Source organism: Balaenoptera ricei, chromosome 3, assembly GCF_028023285.1.
Source record: "Balaenoptera ricei isolate mBalRic1 chromosome 3, mBalRic1.hap2, whole genome shotgun sequence".
In the NCBI taxonomy this organism is placed as follows: Eukaryota; Metazoa; Chordata; class Mammalia; order Artiodactyla; family Balaenopteridae; genus Balaenoptera; species Balaenoptera ricei.
In genome coordinates, this window is record NC_082641.1 from 120,606,096 (window position 1) to 120,625,445 (window position 19,350).

General features: G+C 45.7%; 1 protein-coding gene across 5 annotated transcripts in view; it reads left to right on the forward strand.

Moving 5' to 3' along the window:
• The window catches only part of ARHGAP26 (Rho GTPase activating protein 26), a 472,664-nt gene that overhangs the window by 447,160 nt on the left and 6,154 nt on the right, over nucleotides 1–19,350 (forward strand). For 2 of the 5 annotated variants that reach the window (XM_059917369.1, XM_059917374.1), the window contains 2 exons: nucleotides 4,587–4,697; nucleotides 10,624–10,715. In XM_059917369.1, coding sequence (XP_059773352.1) covers nucleotides 4,587–4,697; nucleotides 10,624–10,715 — 203 coding nt within the window. Of the gene's footprint in view, nucleotides 1–4,586; nucleotides 4,863–10,623; nucleotides 10,716–11,193; nucleotides 11,372–19,350 lie in introns of those variants that run through there. The other 3 variants (XM_059917370.1, XM_059917368.1, XM_059917371.1) reach the window with 3 other exon arrangements.

Consider the following 19,350-nt stretch of genomic DNA (forward strand, 5'->3'; position numbering starts at 1 on the left):
GGTGGGGCCGTGGTGAGAGGGAAGGGGCAGCCCCCATATGCTGTTGGTGGGAGTACAATTCAGTCGAACCTTTCTGCAAGGCTATTTGCTAGGATGTATCAGGACCCTTAAAAAAGGCTCCTAGCCTTTGACCCACTAATTTGACTTCCAGGAATTTATGCTAAGGAAACAATTGGAGACACAGGCAGTGATCCTCTACAAGAATGTGAGTTGCACTACTATGGCCGAAGAGGGATAATCTGAATGTACACAATAAGAGAAGGGGTACATAAATCAGGGTATACCATACAGTAGAATATCCTGTAGGTCTGAGACTACTCTGGGGTTTGTAGAGAGGTCTTCAGGGGGTCATCTGCCAAGATTGTACTTTAAAAATGATTTTCTCTGAACTAATGTCAGTTGTTTGTTATTTTTAGCCTCTTTAGTGGGAAAAGAGTTTTATGATTTTTAAAATATATCAAAGGCTACTTAATGACATCAGAAAATACTTAAGTGAAAAAAATACGCTACTATGTATGTAGTATTATCTGCAACACCACCCCACCCAAGACAAGTGAAGAAATTTGGCAAGCTGTTAACAGTGATTATCAGTAGTATAAATTATGTATGATTTTACTGCTTTTCTTGTGATATTTTCCAGTTTCCTACACAGCCATCTGTAATTTTGCATATCAGAATTAAAGAAGATCAGCTTTCTGATTAATGGTCTGCCGACTGCTTATCTTATACCAGCTCAGGTTTTTCACTCCCATGGTGTGGAGTCATGAGAGGGTCTGCCACATCCGTGATCAGATTGGGAGCCTGCTGGGACAGCCCTGTCCACGGCCTGGTAGTCATGCCCTGGCTGGTACACCTGATGCCCCATCAGTCAAGTGAGTCACCACAGAAGGGTGTCAAGCTGACGATATTGCCACACACTGTACTTGAACGCTCAGCCACATCCCAGCATGCTGCCAGGCCTTTGAGCCTTATCTTCCTAAACCATTATTTCTTCCCTGTCCAGCGAATGTCAAAGCGACTGACTGGGGCTGTGTGACTCCTTTTGAGGACACCGTGGACTGGCAAACTAAAGCCGATGCAAGCCTTCCACTTGAATCCAAACCAGACCAGCAAATGTTCCTTAAAGTTTAAGCTGCTATCGCTATAGTTGGGCCTTGATGTGGGGGGCCTGGCAGGACCCCAGGAATATTTAGGGTGAAAAATGTGCTGGGTCATTCAGCTGGACTCTGAGGTTGTAGAGGGGCCTTCGGGGATCATCTGCTAAGATGGTAGTTATAAAATTATTTTCTCCTATCCTAACACCAATCATTTGTTATCTTTGTCCTCATTAATGGGAAGAGAGTTTGAGAATTCGATATTGGAGGTTTCAGAGCCAATACCAAAGCTGGCCATTTTTCGTTTGTTTTGTCTTGGATTTTTTTTAGGAGTGCTGTTGTCACTTTAAGTAACCTATAACCAGACACTTCTGTGGTCAGAGTATAAGATTATACAAATAGTCTTGGGCCATTATCATCATCCCACCTGTGTGTTCTCTAAGTTGCATCAAAACTGATATATAATGTGCTCTCTGTTTCTCTGAGGAACATTTATATGTTTACAGTCATTCTGTTGCTACAGGCATCAGTCATTGTGGTGTATAACAGTGCTCAGTAGTATTGTCGACGTTGAGTTTTGTTGATGTGCCTCTGGAGCACAAATTAACAGAGTATATTTCCAATCAGTAGTTTAAAAAATCATAGAAGTACTGTGGAGTATGCATTTTACTGTTACACTGAAACATAGTGGTAATAAGTTTTAGATTGTGGTTATTTTATAACAAATAAATGTTATTGCTATGACCAAAACACAAGCAAACAAATGAAATTCTATTAGTTCTTAAAAATCACAGTTAATACTGTTGCAATGGACATGGAGATTGAAGAGTAACTTCTTATAATCGTTATGAATGTCCTGCATTCCAACCGCACCCCCAGATAATTTCAGCCATGTACTAAGTGGCCAAGAACCACTTAGATATCCAGGGATGCGAAAAAACATTCAGAACCCACATTGTGTTCATAGAATATGTTTCCAACTATGCCTTTAGCCAAAGGCATGATTCTTGGTACGCTTGAGGTAGGAAGCTGGAGGTGTTTCCTACTTATAAAAGCCACTAAAAAGAAAACTCAAAAAAAAAAAAAAAAAAAGTCTTAAGGACTTTTAAATTGTCCCGTGTTGGCCACTGACCAAAGGAACAGAGTAGTTCAGGCCTCTAGGCCTGGGCTGCTCTCATAAACCTCCAAATTGTCCCTGGTCAGAACTTGGGTTCCCAGGCTGGGCTGCAGTTGGAATAGCCAGGCCTTGCCCACTGGGTCACTATCTAGGGGGGCAGTTGTGGGGAGGGGACTGAGAAAGCGAGGCCCTTCTTAGCAGCTGCAGTTACGGATTAACCGAGGACTGACTGCCCAGTAGAAAGGAGGCAGCACTTCCTTCCGGGACCCAAGACAGAATCAAGTGTGGGAGCGGGTATTAAACTAATCATAGGGTAAGCTGATGAAGCTTACTTACCGTCTTATATTACAGTTGTTTTTTAATCTGTCCCATCTTGTCAAATACATTGTAAGCTCTTCAAGTCGGGGACCTTGGTAAATGCTAAGTTGTATTCCACTTACTGTCTTGATCACACAATGTGTTCAATAAGTAGTCATTGCTGGAATAATTGAGAAGAAGAGAAAAAAGCCATGCTCTTTGAATTCTGTCTCTTCTGTTATATGAATTCCATCTGCTGTATGAATCTACCACACACAAGACTGGAGGCAGAATTGGGGATTTTGTTGGAATTTACAATGTGTTGAGTCTTGCTGGGCCTGTCTGTTGCTGCATTCCCGTTTTCCCTTGCAAATGTGGTAGGCATCTAAAGGAAACTCATAAATCAGTGGTTAAGGTTTCTAGTGCTATGGCTGGGTCTGTAAAGAAGCTTGGTACAGCCTAGAGGATCAGAGCAAGTCCTGCTACCCCAGAGGTGGTACACTGTGGCGGCAACAGCCCTGGGCTTGGAGCCAGGGGATTGGGGTCTGAACCTCGGCCCTGACACTTACAGCCTGGATATCTTCAAGCAAGCCTCAAATTGGCCCAAGTTCCCACATCTGTGAAATGGGAATTATAATAGTGCCTCTTGGCTAGATGGTTGGGTTAAATGAGATTCATTAATTTACTCAATATTTATTGAAATCCTCCTGGGCACTATTTTAGGCATTGGAGATACAGCTGTAAACAAAACGAACAAAAATCCCTGCTCATGAAATGTATATTCTAGAAATATAATGCATATAGTGACATTTAATAAATGTTTCATTCAATTAGTCCGAGGTTATCTGATGAACTCACACAATGGGTTTTTACTGTATATTTCCGTAGGAATTTATGTTATAGCTGTAGATAATTAAGGCCATTATTGAGTCTCTCATCTGAATTGAAGATGTGTCATTCAGTAGGACATTTATGTGTTCTTGCTAAATCCCAGTATGTTTAGAAAGTCTGTTCCCCTGGAATTGGATTGCTGTCATTTTCACCTCTGTACAGTGCTTGGGCCACATAATCCAGCCACTGGCTGGGGCTCAGGGCTGCAGGTGGTGTCGTGGCTGGGTGGTTTCCGAGTTGTTTTCTCAGTCATTGGTGTTTGTTTGCACTATCTGTGACTTAATGCAATTTTACAGAGTTACTAAGATGTTTATTTGTGTAATTTGTGGAAATAAGTCAAAGGGCTAGCGTGACTAGTTAAAATCCACAAACCATATTTTAGTGAGTAATTTCAACCTTTCCTCTCCAAACTTTTGATCAGCCACCCATCAAAGAACAAAATGACAAATTTAAGCTTTCAGTTCCTCATTTTTTCATTGCCTTCCATCTGGGACTTTTTCTTTGAGCGTCAGAATGCCCAAAATCCATGAAAAAAAGAAAGAATAAGCCTGGAAAGCAAACCTCAGAGGGACAACTATGCCCTGCCCATAGCTGTGTGCCCTCTCCTGGGAGGTGCGTGCCCAGCCCTGTCCTCCATCCACTATCACTTTTCTAATGCAATCCTTCTCCGGGTCTCCAATGGCACACGGCCCCTTTCGTTAAAAATGTAAACAGGAAATTGTTTTCTGGCGGAATGGCCTGTGTGGCCCAGAAGAATGGTCATTTTTGCTGAGACACGACTTTAAAAACACTCACACGGTGGAAACCGAAGGCTGGTTATGAGCTAGCCCTGCCCCAGATGGAGGTCGGTGATAGGATGTGGGTGTGGGAACCCATGGACATGGGTTCAGGGCATTTTTCACCCATGGCCAAAGGCACAATGGACACAATTAAGGAAGCTCCTACCACCTAGAAAGCAGTTGTTCTGCAGGGCAAAGAGACATGTTAACACTCCGAGGAGCTCCAGAGCAGGCATTACTTGGAAGACACGGAGTTTGGTCTGGAGAGATGTGACTTGGCACTGAGGACAGTTTCAGTGCTCCTCCAGTCTCTCCAGCTCCCTGTCATTTGGCCTCCCCTGAACCTCCTGTGCTCCCTTTGTGGTTTCCCTGTGTGCTGATGAGTTTTCTGGTGGTTATGTCTTGCAGCCCCCCGAATCCAAGCCCAACTTCACCCCTCTCGCCATCTTGGCCCATGTTTTCGGCGCCATCCAGCCCTATGCCCACCTCATCCACGTCCAGCGACTCATCCCCCATCAGGTCTGTTGCAGGGTTTGTTTGCTTTTCTGTTGCTGCTGTTGTTCTCTCATTGGCTTGGTCCTCTCTTCATGCAGTGTTCAGCCTCCTCGTCAACTTTGTTCCCTGCCATCCAAACCTGCACTTGCTTTTTGACAGGCCAGAAGAAGCAGTTCATGAAGACTCCAGGTAAAGTCACGGATGATGACCAATCCGTTCCTGCTTATCCAAAGCTGATCAGGGATTCCAGCCTCAGAGACCAAAGCTGGGAGGGACTATCTGCATGAACCAGCATGGCATTTTCCACACCTTTCTGAGCCCTTCCTCTGGTTACTGAATTTTTCCGTGATGCGTAGAGTTTGGGGAGAGAGTGCCTCTTGAGTGGGCTCCTGTTTGGATCACTCTCTGAACCATGGGGCTCTCTGTGCTTTAGCATAAGATAGTATCAAAGGGAGCAGTGCTGAGACACGTACCGGCCTTTTCTTCCCTCATTTTTATCAGTTAGCATCAGGCAACATTTATTTGTGGGGTTGGGCTTTCAGCCTTGTGTACTGACACCTAGTTGATGAGACCCAGACCAGTTGGGAGAGAGATGAATATAACACAGAATAAAGGCTTGGGATATGAAGCAGTTTCTCTTTAAATTGTTCATAGCTGCCTCCTCACCTCCCATGTAGTCCCAGGAATGCTCGGTGCTCCCAGCCTGCATCTGTCTCCACGTGTCGTGAACCCTTAGCTCTCACGGGAACAGGCGACACCTCATTCTGAGGGTTGACCTAGTTCCTCCCCCCAGGGGCCAAGCTATAGTTTTTCCCTGCTTTGATGACACTTAATTCTTCACATTTGAGTTTTTTGGAGAAAAGAAGCTGTTTAAATCCAGGAAAAAGAATCCCTCTGCTATGTAGGTCCTGAGCACGTGTGTCTCTCAAACTTAATCTCTGCTTTCAGACAACCAAAACGCAGAGCCCAATGGAAGCATCATAAGTATTTTGGGCCTTGGCAGTATTTTTTCATCCATCTTTTCTCATAGCTGGTTTTTTCCTAAGGGGTGGTGGGCCCAGCATAGGGGCTTAAATAATTTATAAAGCTGAGTCTCACTTTTAAAAAAAGAAACCCCATGCTATTTATACATACATACATATATATATATACACACACACACACATATGTAGATACGTGTGTGTGTGTGTGTGTGTATATGTGTGTGTGTGTGTGTATATGTATATATATATAAACTTAATTCTCCTCCAGGCACTTCCATATCTATCATTTCATTCTATCTTCGTGTGAGAATGAGAAGAAATGGCCTGAACCCTATTACAGAGAAAGAAAACTAAGGCACAGAGAAGTGACTTGTGCATGGTCACATGACTCATGAGATCCAATCCAGAATTCAGGACTTCTTGCCCTCAACCAGCACTCTTTCCTCCAAACACATGGGTGGCCCCAAATTTAAGTTTTCATGTTTCCCGGCCCCAGAGCCTGGCCTGCTCCTCTAGGGTTTCTGTCTAGCTTTTCCCTTGAAGATGGAAAAGATAGCTTTTCACTATATTCTTTTATCCTTACCCTGGGAATAAGATAAAAATTCAGAGTATACTTTTTCTGACACTCAAGTTATTTCCTAATTATTTCTTAGGTATATTCTGGGCACTTTGGGAGATGTTAACTTTCTAGGACACCAGATATGGTTTGGGTTGTTCCAGTTAGATCATTGATTGCCCCAGGAGACCTGAACCAGAGCCAAAATGTGGCCCCTTCAATTTGTTCAAAACGAAGTAAAATCTTTAGAATATTGGCCCCTGGACAGAATGGGTTGGGGGACTCAGGACAGTAGAATCATTCAGCTAAAAAACTGAAGTGTACTCTGCTTTGACGGTATTCACTTTTTTTTTATATCTCTAAGCTTTGGGGCCCTATTGCCTCTCCAGTATCTCCACCTCCCCACTCCCATCTTCCAGGATATTTCCAAGTTTTACTTCTTTAGCTACTCCTTTCCCAGAGTATTGATATTTCCAGATTGGCAGTGGACAGTGGCAATAGAATCTGCTCACCCCATGTGTTTGGGTTCATGGTTACACAGTACTGTTCACTCTGGCCATCAGTATAATGGCACCATTTGGATGATGCAGTTCCACAACCCTGTAGGAAGCTGCCTTTTTGAAACAGGCAAGGCAGAATAGGGCTTGCAGTTGGCTATCACTGAGCTGACCATGTGTGCCAAGCTGAGCACGGATGGGGACACAGCTGGGGAGCTAGCCAACAGAGAGGGCAAAAATCCCCTAATTGCTGTTGGAGTGTGCAGCCAAGAGGTGGGGGCATACACCCATTATTCAGGTCCAACGAAACGTTCCCCCAAACCCACTTCCAGAACATGAACCTTCAGATTTCCTTCCCTGGGCAGAGCTTTTAAAAATAAAAACTTAATTAGACCTAATTAATGGGCCCATGAACTTCTATATAACATCTCCTCTGGAAGTGGCTTGGTCTCCCCTCTCCAAAGCATTGTTAGTGCTTGTTAGTTCAAGCTCAGGAATGGAGATGCCTTTCACAGCACAGCAGAGAAAGGGGACTGGAGGAGCAGTTCCCTTTCCTTTCACTTGTACCCCTAGAAAAGCTCCCAGCCCCGAACTCATAACTTGGATTCACACAGGGGCTCCTGGAAATTATGCCTAAATGATCAAGCCGTTGCATCCTGCCAGTCTAGCTGAGCCCAACTCCCTGTACAGTGCAGAGTGGGTTGTCATTTTGCAGGGTTTGCAAGGGCAATTGAGGGAAACTCCTCTGAGTGCTTTTCCTGGCCCTGTGCCACGCTCACAGGCGAAAATTAACAATGAACAAGCAGAAGGTTCCAAGCTTGTTCATGCCCTTGAAAGCCCTGCTGAGGTCTGAAGGGCGGTGTCACAGAAGAGTCACAGGCACCTCAGGCTCTCTGTGTGCAGTGTGGAGATGCTTTGCAGAGAATAGGGAGCTAGGGAGCCCAAGAACCAAAGATGCTTAGGGGGGATTTTTTTTATTTCTTTAATCAGAGCCAAAGCCTACAAACAAAACCTCTGTGCCAGCAGGATCTGTTTTGGTAGAAACCCTATCTAACACAAACCGCTCAGGGCTTTTGACAGGGAGAGAGTATGGCATGGGACACAGGACTCGGGCTGACAAACTTTTACAAAGAGAAGACCTTCCCCTGAGTAGGGCTGCCAGATTTAGCAAATAAAATGAAAATACAGAATACCCAGTTACATTTGAATTGTAAACAACAAATGATTTTTTTTAAGTATAAGTATATCCTATGCAATATTTGGGACATACTCATACTAAAATACTATTCCTCATTGATCTGAAGTTCAGATTTAACTAGATGCCTTGTATCTTATTTGGCAACCGTAGTCCTGGGGAACAGGAATAGCTCCTTTTAAAAGCACCCCTCTATCATCCCTCCCATTCTTGTGCACATCCCAAGGGGGCAGGAGGAAGTCTCGGAGGAAAAGACCTTCTTGTAGACTGTCTGTCACCTCTTAATTTGAGAGAAAAGCAAGAAAAAAAAAAACTCTTTCCTCACCTTTGTTTTCATTTTTAATGTACTGTTTTATTGAATGTTATCATTATTAAATTCCTAAAACCGGATATTAGTGGAAAATTACTCCTCTTGAATGATAATCTTGGGCACTTGAGCCATTCCCTCTGCTTACTTCCTGCCAGATACCCCAGTTGGTTTCCCTGGCTTGTCCCTGTTTTGTCCCATTCCCTTTATTTGAGGAGGTTAATAAGTAACCTCTGTGAAAATCCAGCCAGAGGAGCCTTGCCTCAGATGATTTTCGCCTCACCTTTTATCTCCCTGTCCCTGGTCCCTGTGCTCTCTCCCCATCCTCAAGGGACAATGACCCTGGCTCATGGCTACTGGATTCTCCTTCCACCTTCCATGTCATCACAGGCTCCACTTGCCTGTCCGTACGGAGTTTTGGCTGATGACTCCTCCTCTCTGTTCCCTACTCCCTCCAAAAACAAAAACAAAAACAAAAACAAAATTTTAGCAGCGCATTGGCTGTTTGGCCCTTGCTGGCCAACACACAGACTTGGTTTACTTAGATCACAGAATGTGCCCCTTGTCCTGAACTTGATTGTGACATTAATGATAATTACACAGGGAGAGCTGGTTTCTAGTTGGAGCTGTCACGTTCTAAAGGCTCTTTTTCCCTTCACTACCAGCGAACACACTTTGTGTTCTCCCACTTGCCCAGTTTTCTCCCACCCAGTTATCATTTCCTGGCTACTAGAAGACCAGAGAGAACACCAGTAAACTGCACCCTGGCAACAAATTCTGGATAACCATTTATCTGTACAACAGACCCTTTAAGTCATCTTTCCTTCAATTTTCATGGAACCAAGACTAAAAGTTTTAGATTTCTGGCCCTGGTATAGGTTTCCAGACATCCATGGCTCCTCCTTCCCAGAGGGAAGCTGGACTTGGTGACTCCAAGAGCAACAGTTCCATAAGGATCCAAAGTGCCCTGCCCCTTCTGATCCTATCTGGATTTACCTGAGACCAACCATGCCTCAGCTAAAACTCATTCAGCCACTAGAAATAAATACGCCATGAAGGTTTAGCATCCCTGGGTCCTTGAGGCTCTCCATTAGCCAAATAAAGATAAAGCAAATAATATATATCCCTTGAATAATTGTCTAACCCAGAGGACCTACTTGCTCTTTTGTTACTCTGCCCTAGAGCCCCTAAATATGCTGGCTTTGAGGAAAAGAGAGATTGCTTTCAGCAAATAAAGAGCCAACTTTTGACTGCTAAATGTCATTTTTCTTGTGACCCTTGAGAAGTCCATAGCTCATTTGGGACTGGTTGGATGTCAAGGCAAAAACTGATTTACCAGCAGTTGCGACTTGCACTCTAGAATGTGGGTTAGCAATCTGTGGCCATTAGGTCAAATCCAGCCTGGCCCCTGTGTTTTGTAAGTAAAGTTTTGATGGAACGCAGCCACACTCATTCATTTACATGTTGCCTGTGGCTGCTTTCGTGCTACAGTGCAGAGTTGAGTAAATGCAACAGAGACCATACGGCCCATGAAGCCTAAAATATTTACTGTCTGGCCCTTTACAGAAGGAGTTTGCCAACCCCTGCTCTGGAAGGATGGTTCTCAGCCCTGGTTGCTCACAAGAGTCACTTGGAGAGCTTTATAAAAATACTGATATCTGCAAGTCAGGGTAGAACCCAGACATCTGCGTTTTTTAAAGTGACTCTGATTCGCAGTGAGAGTGGCTGTCAGCACTCCTGGGATGAGAAAGGCCCCAAAAAATTGCATCATGCCCCCTCTCCCTTCTTCCTCCCCACACAAGTGCACACGTATGCTCATACACACACGTGTGTAACTGCTCACACCCACACCTTGTCTGCTCCCTGCCCTACCCTGGGGGTCCGGGAGTTGCAGCTCTGGAATCCTGCTCCACCAGCCCAATGAGAAATAAGTAACATGTGGGAGAGCTAACGTCAGCCCGGGGCCTGGAGCTGAAACCTGGCTTTGCTAGAATTTCTCCTTTTGACTCACTGAGCATTGGCCACTTTCAGCAGGGTCTGCTGTGAGTGTTCTCCAGAGCAAGTTAGGGGTTCTTTCCTGCCTCCACTGCCCCCACTAGCTAGTCCTGCTCCAGAAATGGGGTCCAGCCTGCCCTCCCACTGTTCAGCTCTTACAAGTCAGGTTTAAACTTGACACAAGGTGAGCCCACGAGAAGTGTGGTTTTTCCAGGCTTATGGCTGTTCTCTGCATATTTCTCGTTTCTGCTCTGGTGACCTTTGCAACTTTTCCACCTCGTGTTTTGCCATCTGACTGCCTTGTCAGGCTCTTCCCGCGAGAGGAGGCTCGGTGGCTTGCAGGGAAGGGGGAGAAAGAGAGATTAAATATCTTTCAGAGGGTTTTTTAAAAATGCTAAATAAACTGCTTTCCCCCAGCACACCGTTCCGGAAGGCAAAAGCCTTATATGCCTGCAAAGCGGAACACGACTCAGAGCTCTCATTCACGGCAGGGACGGTCTTCGATAATGGTGAGTTTCTCAAATAAATCACTGGAGTTGTCAAAGTTCCTTTCTACCTAAGGAAAATCTCAACAGAACAGGTAAGACTAAAAAGGAGCATGGGGTGGGGTGGGGTGTGTTTTCCCAAAATAACAGAGCAGCAGCAGAGCTTTAGGAGCCACTATCAAAAGAGGACGAGTGGAATCACCTCCTCACTGTGACGGAGCCAGTGTCATCGAGGTGTCGTGGGCATTAAATGGGATGGTACCTGCACAGGCTTTGAGCATCTGGGGGCTGGATGGTGGGAGGAGACGAAGGAGTGGAGAACGGGGATCCTGCAAGTGGTCAGAAGCTCAGGGAGGAGGCTAAAGCCGCAGGGTCTATGCCCATCCTTGGGTTCAGTGGGATTCACTGTCCACGGCAAGAGAGGCCCGTTTCTGAGACGGTGCGGCATCGGGTGAGCTCCGGGCAGATAAGCTGCGCTGCGTTCCTTCTCGTCCTCTCCCAGCTGCCGGGAGCGGGTAGATGACCCCACAGTGAAACCAGCCCTGCCAAGCACCAGCTGTCCTGCACAGGCATCCTGATGGGAAAATGGATTCGGAGCACTTGCCCCATGGGCCTGGGACTTGCTTGATGCACCATTTCCTTGTTTCATTTGTTTGTTTTCCTCCCTTAAAAAAAAAAAAAAAAAAAAAAAAAAAGGAATATTTTTCAAAATGCAAATTGATGGAATTGTTGTTATAATTTGTCATAACTTATTATTTGCCTACGAGGAAAATCAGGATTCTGGGGAAAGGCCCAAGTTTCTGTTACAGTTGAGATTTCCCCCAGATGTAGTTCTCCTTTGGGGTTAATCCTTCTGGATCCCTGGGTGAAAGGGTCTGTTTGTTTTGCTCAAAGGAGGAAGCAAAAACCAGCTGTCTGGTTTCAGGAACTGGACATTTTCTGGGCCTCCCTTCTTGACCTCAGGTGGGGTGAGGCAGGGTTCCGTGGCAGGGGTGAGTGCTCACTACCCAGTGTCCCTTCCCCATCACGGCTGCGCGGTCCCACCCAGGTCAGGACCATGCCTCCTACCACCCACCTGAGACCCAGAAATGCGGGGCAGCCAAGGTTCCCATGTAGCACCGGAGAGCCTGAACTCTAGATTCAGGCCACCGTAGCGCAGGCCCCGGCTTGACCACTTGATTCTGTGTGACCTCAAGTAGCGACTTAACCTCTCTGTGCCTCAGTCCTCTCCTCTGTCATAGAAAGATGCCAGACAGTTTCGAGAGGAAATTGAGATAGTGTGCATCACATGTTTAAAATAGTACTCAACACATATTAAGCTTTCAGTATGTTGTTACTGTGACGATGATGATCATCATTTCGTTACGTCCATCTCAGAAAAAGACCTTGATGCTCTGATCGTTCACGATGACAGTTTTTCCTTTTTTAGCTGCTACAGCCCAGCTGGGCAGTAGGTACTGCACCTAGACACCCTGGGTCCTGGTTATTTGTAAGGGCCCTGAGGTCCCAGCCAGAGCAGAGATGGGCTCCTGGGGAACAGCCTTGACTGCATCCATATGCAAAGGGACTGCCCCCCTGTGTGGCCAGCCCCTGCATTCAGCATGGCAGAGATAGTAATCAGGCATGGGTAGACAGAATGGGAAAGAGGTCACAGAGCACCTGGGGGATTCCCAGGTCACACTCGGCAGACCTTGATCTTCTGAGCCAGCAGGGCTGGGGATGAGCCCACAACTGCATGTGGCCTTCTGGGCCTGCATCCTCACTTAGGGTTCTCAAAGCCTCTAAAGCACTGTCCTTAAACCTTTGTTCCATTAACTTTCATTTGGGTCCTTTAAAAATCAAAGCATACAAACAGCCAGCCCAACTGCCTCTCCTGTCAGCAGCTAGAGCTTTTAGGTCCTGGCACACCTGTAGGAGTGGGTCCACTGAAGGCTGTCTAAGGCCATGTCCTTGGAGAGTGTCCCCTGAATAGGCCCATGTGGGGGGAGTCACAGCCCAGCCATAACATGACACAGTTTGCACGGCAGACGAATCAGAGTGGATGCATGCACAGGCTCTGTGTCCTATGCTGTCGACAGGCCGAGGGGCTTCTGCCTACCAGTGAGCAAGATTTGAGAGATGCCTACATCTACAGGTGAGTCCAGAGCTGAAAGGTCTGTCCTCTAAACCACAGTCCACTACTCCCATGGGCAAGGGACTGCCGTGTTCCTATCAGCTCTTCACTCTGACAGCACAAAGGACCCCTGATCCCGGGGGAAGAGTCGGTTTAAGCTCTCAAAAGGTCTGTATGTGTGAGTGTGTGTCTTGTTTGGGACTCCTCTTCCTGAGTGCAGCCTTCTTCCATTTTTAAAAGAGCTTTATTGAGGTAGCCACGTGCCATACAAGTTACCCATTTAAAATGTACAGTTCAGTGGGTTTTAGTATATTTAAAGTTGTGCAACCATCATCACTATCTAATTCCACAATATCTTCATCACCCCCAAAGAAACCCTGTTCCCTTTAGCAGTCATGCCCCATTTACCCCAACCCTACTCCATGCCGCCTAGGCAACCACTAGTCTACTTTCTGTCACTGTAAATTTGCCTGCTCTGGATGTTTCGTGTGAGTGGAATTATACAGTTCATGGTCTTTGCAACTGACTTATTTCGCTTTGCACTATATTCAATGTCATCCATGTTGTAGTAGGCCTCAGAACCTCATTCCTTTTTACTGATGAGTAATATTCCATTGTATGGATATACCACGTTTTGTCTATCCATTCATCGATTGATGGACATATTGATTGTTTCCACTTTTTGGCTGTTATAAGTAATGCTGCTATAGACACATGCATACAAGTTTTTGTGGGGACATAGGTTTTCCGTTCTCTTGGTGATACACCAAGGCATGGGCTTGCTGGGTCATATGGTAACTCTAGGTCTAACTGTTGGAGGAACTGCTCAACTGATTTCTAGAGGGGTTGCACCATTTGGCATTCCCACCTTCTTCAGTTTTTAAGTCTCCTTTTTGAAGTAGTTTAACTAGCTAACCAAAAAAAGAAATTAAAAGACACTTGATTTTTAACTGCCAAGTCCTTTCCTTCCCAGCAGGTTCTGTTACTACTCCCGCCCCTCCACTCAGTAATTGTCATAAATCCTACAAGGACAGATGAGAGCAGGAGAGAGTCAGAGGCCTTACCCCGCCTTCCCGTGGTCTCCAGGGGCCATGGCAGCGTTCATTGACACTAGTTTCTTTTTAACTAGTAATGTCAGTGACCTTTCCAATTCCCTGAAGAGCAAAAGGCCAAATTAAGCCCCAAAGACAACACCTCACAGTGTTGACTGAGCTGCAGTCGAAGAAGGATCTGACAAAATGTCGATTGAGATTTTAGACTGGTTGGATGGTAGAAAATGCTACCTCGACCCTACTTTCCCCATCCCTTCGCCTCTTTAGGAGTAGTCGGGCATTAAAGGGGGAAAGCACTATTCACATGTTAGAGAGATCTTTTTCCTTGTTCTCTCTCTTGGTAATTTGTTGCTGAAGGTCCCAGGTAAGGACGATGTAAGTTGGATGCTCTGTAGCTGTCAGATTAAATCATCAGACCAATCAGAAAAAAGTTTCCTAATGACAGAGTTAGAGTGAGTGAGTGTGTGTGTGTGTGTGTGTCTTGTCTTTTTCAGGATCAAGAAGAAGAAGAAAGGAGGGGGAGGAAGAGGGAGGGGCACCTTGAGGGGAAAGTCTGTTGTTCGTAACGATTAATCTCCAAGCCTCTGGATTCCAGGGGCCCACTGTGAATCTGGAGAGGCTGTTCAGTCAGCTCTTGGACTTTGTGCAGTGGGCAATGGCTGTGCAATACTCAGAAATAACTCCAGTGTCAGCCCTTGCCAATATACTAGGAAACTGGCCATTTCACCAAGAGCACCTCACACAGTAACTGGAAAGAAAAATAACTCATGTTCTCAGGAACATTAGTCATCTAGAAGCAACCTGATTAGTGATACCTGGAAAATTCACATGCCGTTCACTAAAATTGGGTTCTTGGGATACTTTTATCAAGATTTGACATGGGCTGGATCCTTCATTGCTGGGGTACCGGGTGCAGTGTGAGTGCAAAGCAGGGCTGCCCTGGGTTTCCTTTGCTGATAAAGGATATCTCAGGCAGTGGGGTTCACAGAGAGTTCCTCGGTGGAGTCTTTCAGCCTCTCCAGCCTCTCCATGTCTCCCCCAGGTGTTTCCACCAGCTGCTTCACTGGTCTTGCTGCGTCCACTCTCGCCCCATAACCCAGACTCTACACAGCAGCCAGACTGATCTCTGAAAAATGGAAGTCACATCATGTTATTTTGCCTCCTGTTCTTAGAATTACTGACAAGGACCTGCAGGTCCTGCCCCTGCCGTCTGGCCCCCTCTCACCTTCCCTTGATACAAAGCAGCCTCTCAGGCCTTCTTTATGTTCTCGAATAGGGCTGGCAAACTATGACCTGCCAGTGAAATCCAGCCCGCTGCCTGCTTTTGTAAATAGAGCTTCATTGGAACACAGCCACTCACGCCTTTGTGTTTACATATTATCTATAGCAAGACAGTGGCAGAGTTGAGTAGTTACACATTGACGAGCTGGCTTTTTAAGAAAGACTTACCACTGTTCTGAAACCACAACAAGCTTCTCCCCATCTAGGGGCCATTACACTTGCATTACCCACTGCCTGGCTGGCTCCTGTGGATTATTCGGGTTTTAGCTTTTCGAACTCTTGGCCACCCACCCACATCCCTATCCCAGTCTCTTTCCCTCCCCTCATCACTACCTACAATTACATGCTTACTTACTACAGATGGTCCCTCCCCAAGAGCAGAATCTCATCTGCTTGTTCTATCCTATGTGCAGGGACCTAGCACAGTGTGTGGCTCGTGGTAGGTGCTGAATGAACGTTTGTTAAATGAGTCCATGCATTCAGCTACACAGGGGTCTGCACCTGTGCCAGCCACTGCTGCTTCCCTGGGGGGCAGCCAGCCACTAGAGGTCGTAGCCACACACTTGCTCCTGGTCCACCGTGAGCGAACGAGCGGGGAGAGCATGAGGTGCCTGTGCAGGGGTGTGTGGAGTGTATATGGACTGAGCTGAGAGAGAGTAGTTGGCAGGAAGCACGCCCGTGTCAGCAGCAGCTTATATTTATTATATGCCTGCTGGGCTGGAGAGCTGCCCAGACAGCTCACTGCAACACCTTGTGTGTTTATATAGCACATGGGACACTGGTGCGATTCAGAAGGTTGGACATTGGTGCGATTCAACCCAGCAAGTACTTACGAGCATCCTCGATGTCCAGAGCATTAGGCTAGGCCAACGTGGTAGTGCTTAAGACCACAGACCCTAGGGTCAGATGTCCTGAGTTCAGATCCACCTCCATCACCTACCAGCTGTGTAATTTGGGGCAAGATGCTTAAATTCTCTGAGCCTCAGTTTCTTATCAGTAAGATGAGGATAATAGAACCAACTCCATAGTCCTTCTGAAGATGGAAGGAGGTGATGCAGAGGCAGCACTTAGCAAAGGGCCCACTGCTTAGTATGTGCTCACCGTGAGCATCACCATTCTTATCCTCAAGGATCACACTCTCTGGTTGGATAGAGGCATCATGTAGTGGAAAAGGGCTTGGTCTCTGGGATCACACAAGCTGGATTCAAATTCTGGCTCTACCGTTGGGACCCTGAATAAATTAATTTACCTCTCTGAGCCTTAATTTTCTCATCTGTAAAATAGGTATAATAATAGTACAAGCTAGGATCCTTAGGTCCAAATGAGTCAGTAAATATTTAACTCTCCGAGTCCATGGCTGTTTCCCAGGCACCATTTGTAGCGTGTTCGCTTCTACCATTGTAATTCACCAGAGGGGAGTCAGTGAAGAATGTTGAGTGATAGAATACAAAATTAAATGTACTAAAAAACTAGTTAGGGAAACAAAGTTAACACATTTGAACAGCAGTAAAAGGACCTATGAGCATTCCGGGAGCCAGGGGAAGGGAGGGAGCAGGTAGATGGCGTTCCGTGATGATATTTATGGAGGAGGTAGGGCTTCAGCTAAGCCTTCAAGTGTGAGGAAGGGAAACAAAAGACAACAGAAAGCCAGAGGCATCTGGGGCTGCCTCTGTCCTCCATTAGTTAATTCTTATTATCACCCTCATTACAGAGGCATTTTGGCACAGAAGAGTTATAACTTAACTTTCTGTGAATGAGTTAAAATGCAGATCCCTGAGCCCCACTCCTAGAGATTCTGCTGTAACTGATGTGTGCTGGGGCCTAGGAATCTGCAGTTTTAATAAGCATCCAGGTGGTTCTGTTGCACCTGGTCTGGTACCATCCCTTACTAAAGCCTGACTTGCTGACTTCTCTGAGTCAGCAATCTGACCCAAAGGCTGCACTGTCCCCTGCCGTCCCCCATGACATATCTCTTGTTCTCTAGTTTGGAGGGCCTCCTTTGTCCCCTCTGATTCTCCCCTTATTCTGCAAATTCCATTTCTAATGTTTGCAGACGTTACCACCTCTGCACCTGAGCTGTGTTTGAACAGCTGGCCAGGAAGGGAGAAAGTCTGAAAGAGATGGACTCGGTGCATCCGGTAGAACAACAACTCAACTAGGAGCTTTGCTGTCAAATGGGGGCGGAGGGTTTGTCTTTTTTTTTGTTTTTCATTTTGTGTGTTTGGTTGGTTTCCTCTTTCTAGGTCTTTTGTTTTGGGGAGTGAGTTTGATTTGTTTGGTTTTGGTTCTGAACATTTGAGATTTCCCCAAGTTTAGGTGGTTGTTGAGACCAGGTCCTTACTTGGTTTTTACCAGGAGAGTCCTGCTGACCATTCTGAATGACCGATCAAATGACACAGGGTCTCCTACTGACTCACCTGTACTGAGCATTTACTGTGCTTTCTCCGTATTGGTTCCTGAACCCTCACAAGAACCCGCTGAGGGGGGGAGAGTTTTATTATCACTTGATAGGTTGAAGAAACTGAAGTGATCTTGGCAGTATCAGCTGGATGGATGGGCAGAAGGCAGGGGTGTTTGGGTGCTAGCATTTTAGCGGTGGGCTGGAAGATCTTGGTCATTGGAGAGACCAGGTTGCTTTTAAGTTGTGTTGTGTTCTTTCTTCCATGGCACTTCTCCCCCAGACTCCTCCTTGTGTGGTGTCATGAATCCAAAGTACCCTCGCTACTTGGGTTTATTCCTGAAACCTAGAGATATGAAATCAGGCAAACATGTTGGAGGCCACCTCATAGATGTTTGACCTTGTCTTTTCCTAAAGAAGCCTTCAAGATCTAGCCAAGGTTGACATTGATCTTCTGTGAGCCTCAGTGTGTGTCCTTCTGTTGCTTCTGTATTTACTTCCTTTGGTCTCTCTTCTTTCTTATTTCCCTACAAACTGAAACTAGAGTTTTATAGTAGTGTTGGGGGCGGAAATGCTTTTCTAAAACAAGCTCAGGAAGTCACTTAATTGGCCTAGGAAGGGAATAGAGGAAAATTCATTCTCTCCAAACAATCTCGGAGGATTGGAGTTTTCCTAAAACAGTAAGAACAAATGTCCTGCCTCGCCCAAGAGTGATTTGTATATTCCCAGTTCAAAAAACATGAACAACCCTCCTCTCCAAGTCCAGGATTCCTTCTCTCTTCCTTCCTGGTGTTGGCTGCTTTGCAGACTCAGCTGGATTGTATATAATTTTTACAGTATCACAGTAGTTTCCATGGAGATGGCTTGTGACATCACAGAGCATTGGGTATATATTCTTTGGATATGGAAAAATCAAAAGGGTAGAAATTTTTAAAATTGCAATAGAGAGAGGGAGAAGACAGCTTTCAGACTCGTATATAGGAAGAAGGAAAACTCCAGAGAACAGGAAAGAAAACTAAAGAAGGGTATGGTTGGAACCACGAGAGGGCTATTTGAAGACTATAAAATACAAAACAAAACAAAACAAAAATGCAGAGGGAATTTGCAAGGAAATTAGAAGCAGAGGGTATGGATTCGGAGGGAAGTAAAATGCATGATTAGGAGCTACATTTTTTTTTTTAATAAATTTATTTATTTATTTATTTATTTTTGGCTGTGTTGGGTCTTCGTTGCGGTGCACGGACTTCTCATTGTGGTGGCTTCTCTTGTTGCCGAGCACTGGCTTTAGGCGCACGGGCTTCAGTAGTTGTGGCACACGGGCTTCAGTAGTTGTGGCTCGCAGGCTCTAGAGCGCAGGCTCAGTAGTTGTGGCGCACGGGCTTAGTTGCTCCGCGGCATGTGGGATCTTCCCGGACCAGGGCTCGAACCCATGTCCCCTGCATTGGCAGACGGATTCTTAACCACTGTGCCACCAGGGAAGTCCAGGAGCTACATATCTTTAAGGACTAGTTCTTAGCAGTCCTCCATAGGTACTTTATCTGGTACATAGTCAACACTGGGTAGGTAAATGAGTATAGGGCTGGATGGATGGATACCTAGGTAAATAAATATATAGGTGGGATATCATAACTGTGACCTCTAAACTAAAATGCAGAAATCTGTTACTTCTTTACAGTTTAAACCAGGAACTTCAGAAAGTCCGTGAAACTCCTAAAATTGTATGCAGAATTTTGAATGCCTTGTGTCTCTTCCCCTTTTAATTATGGAGAACGTTCAGAATGACCTTCACCAGGTCCCCCAGTGGGTTGAGAAACT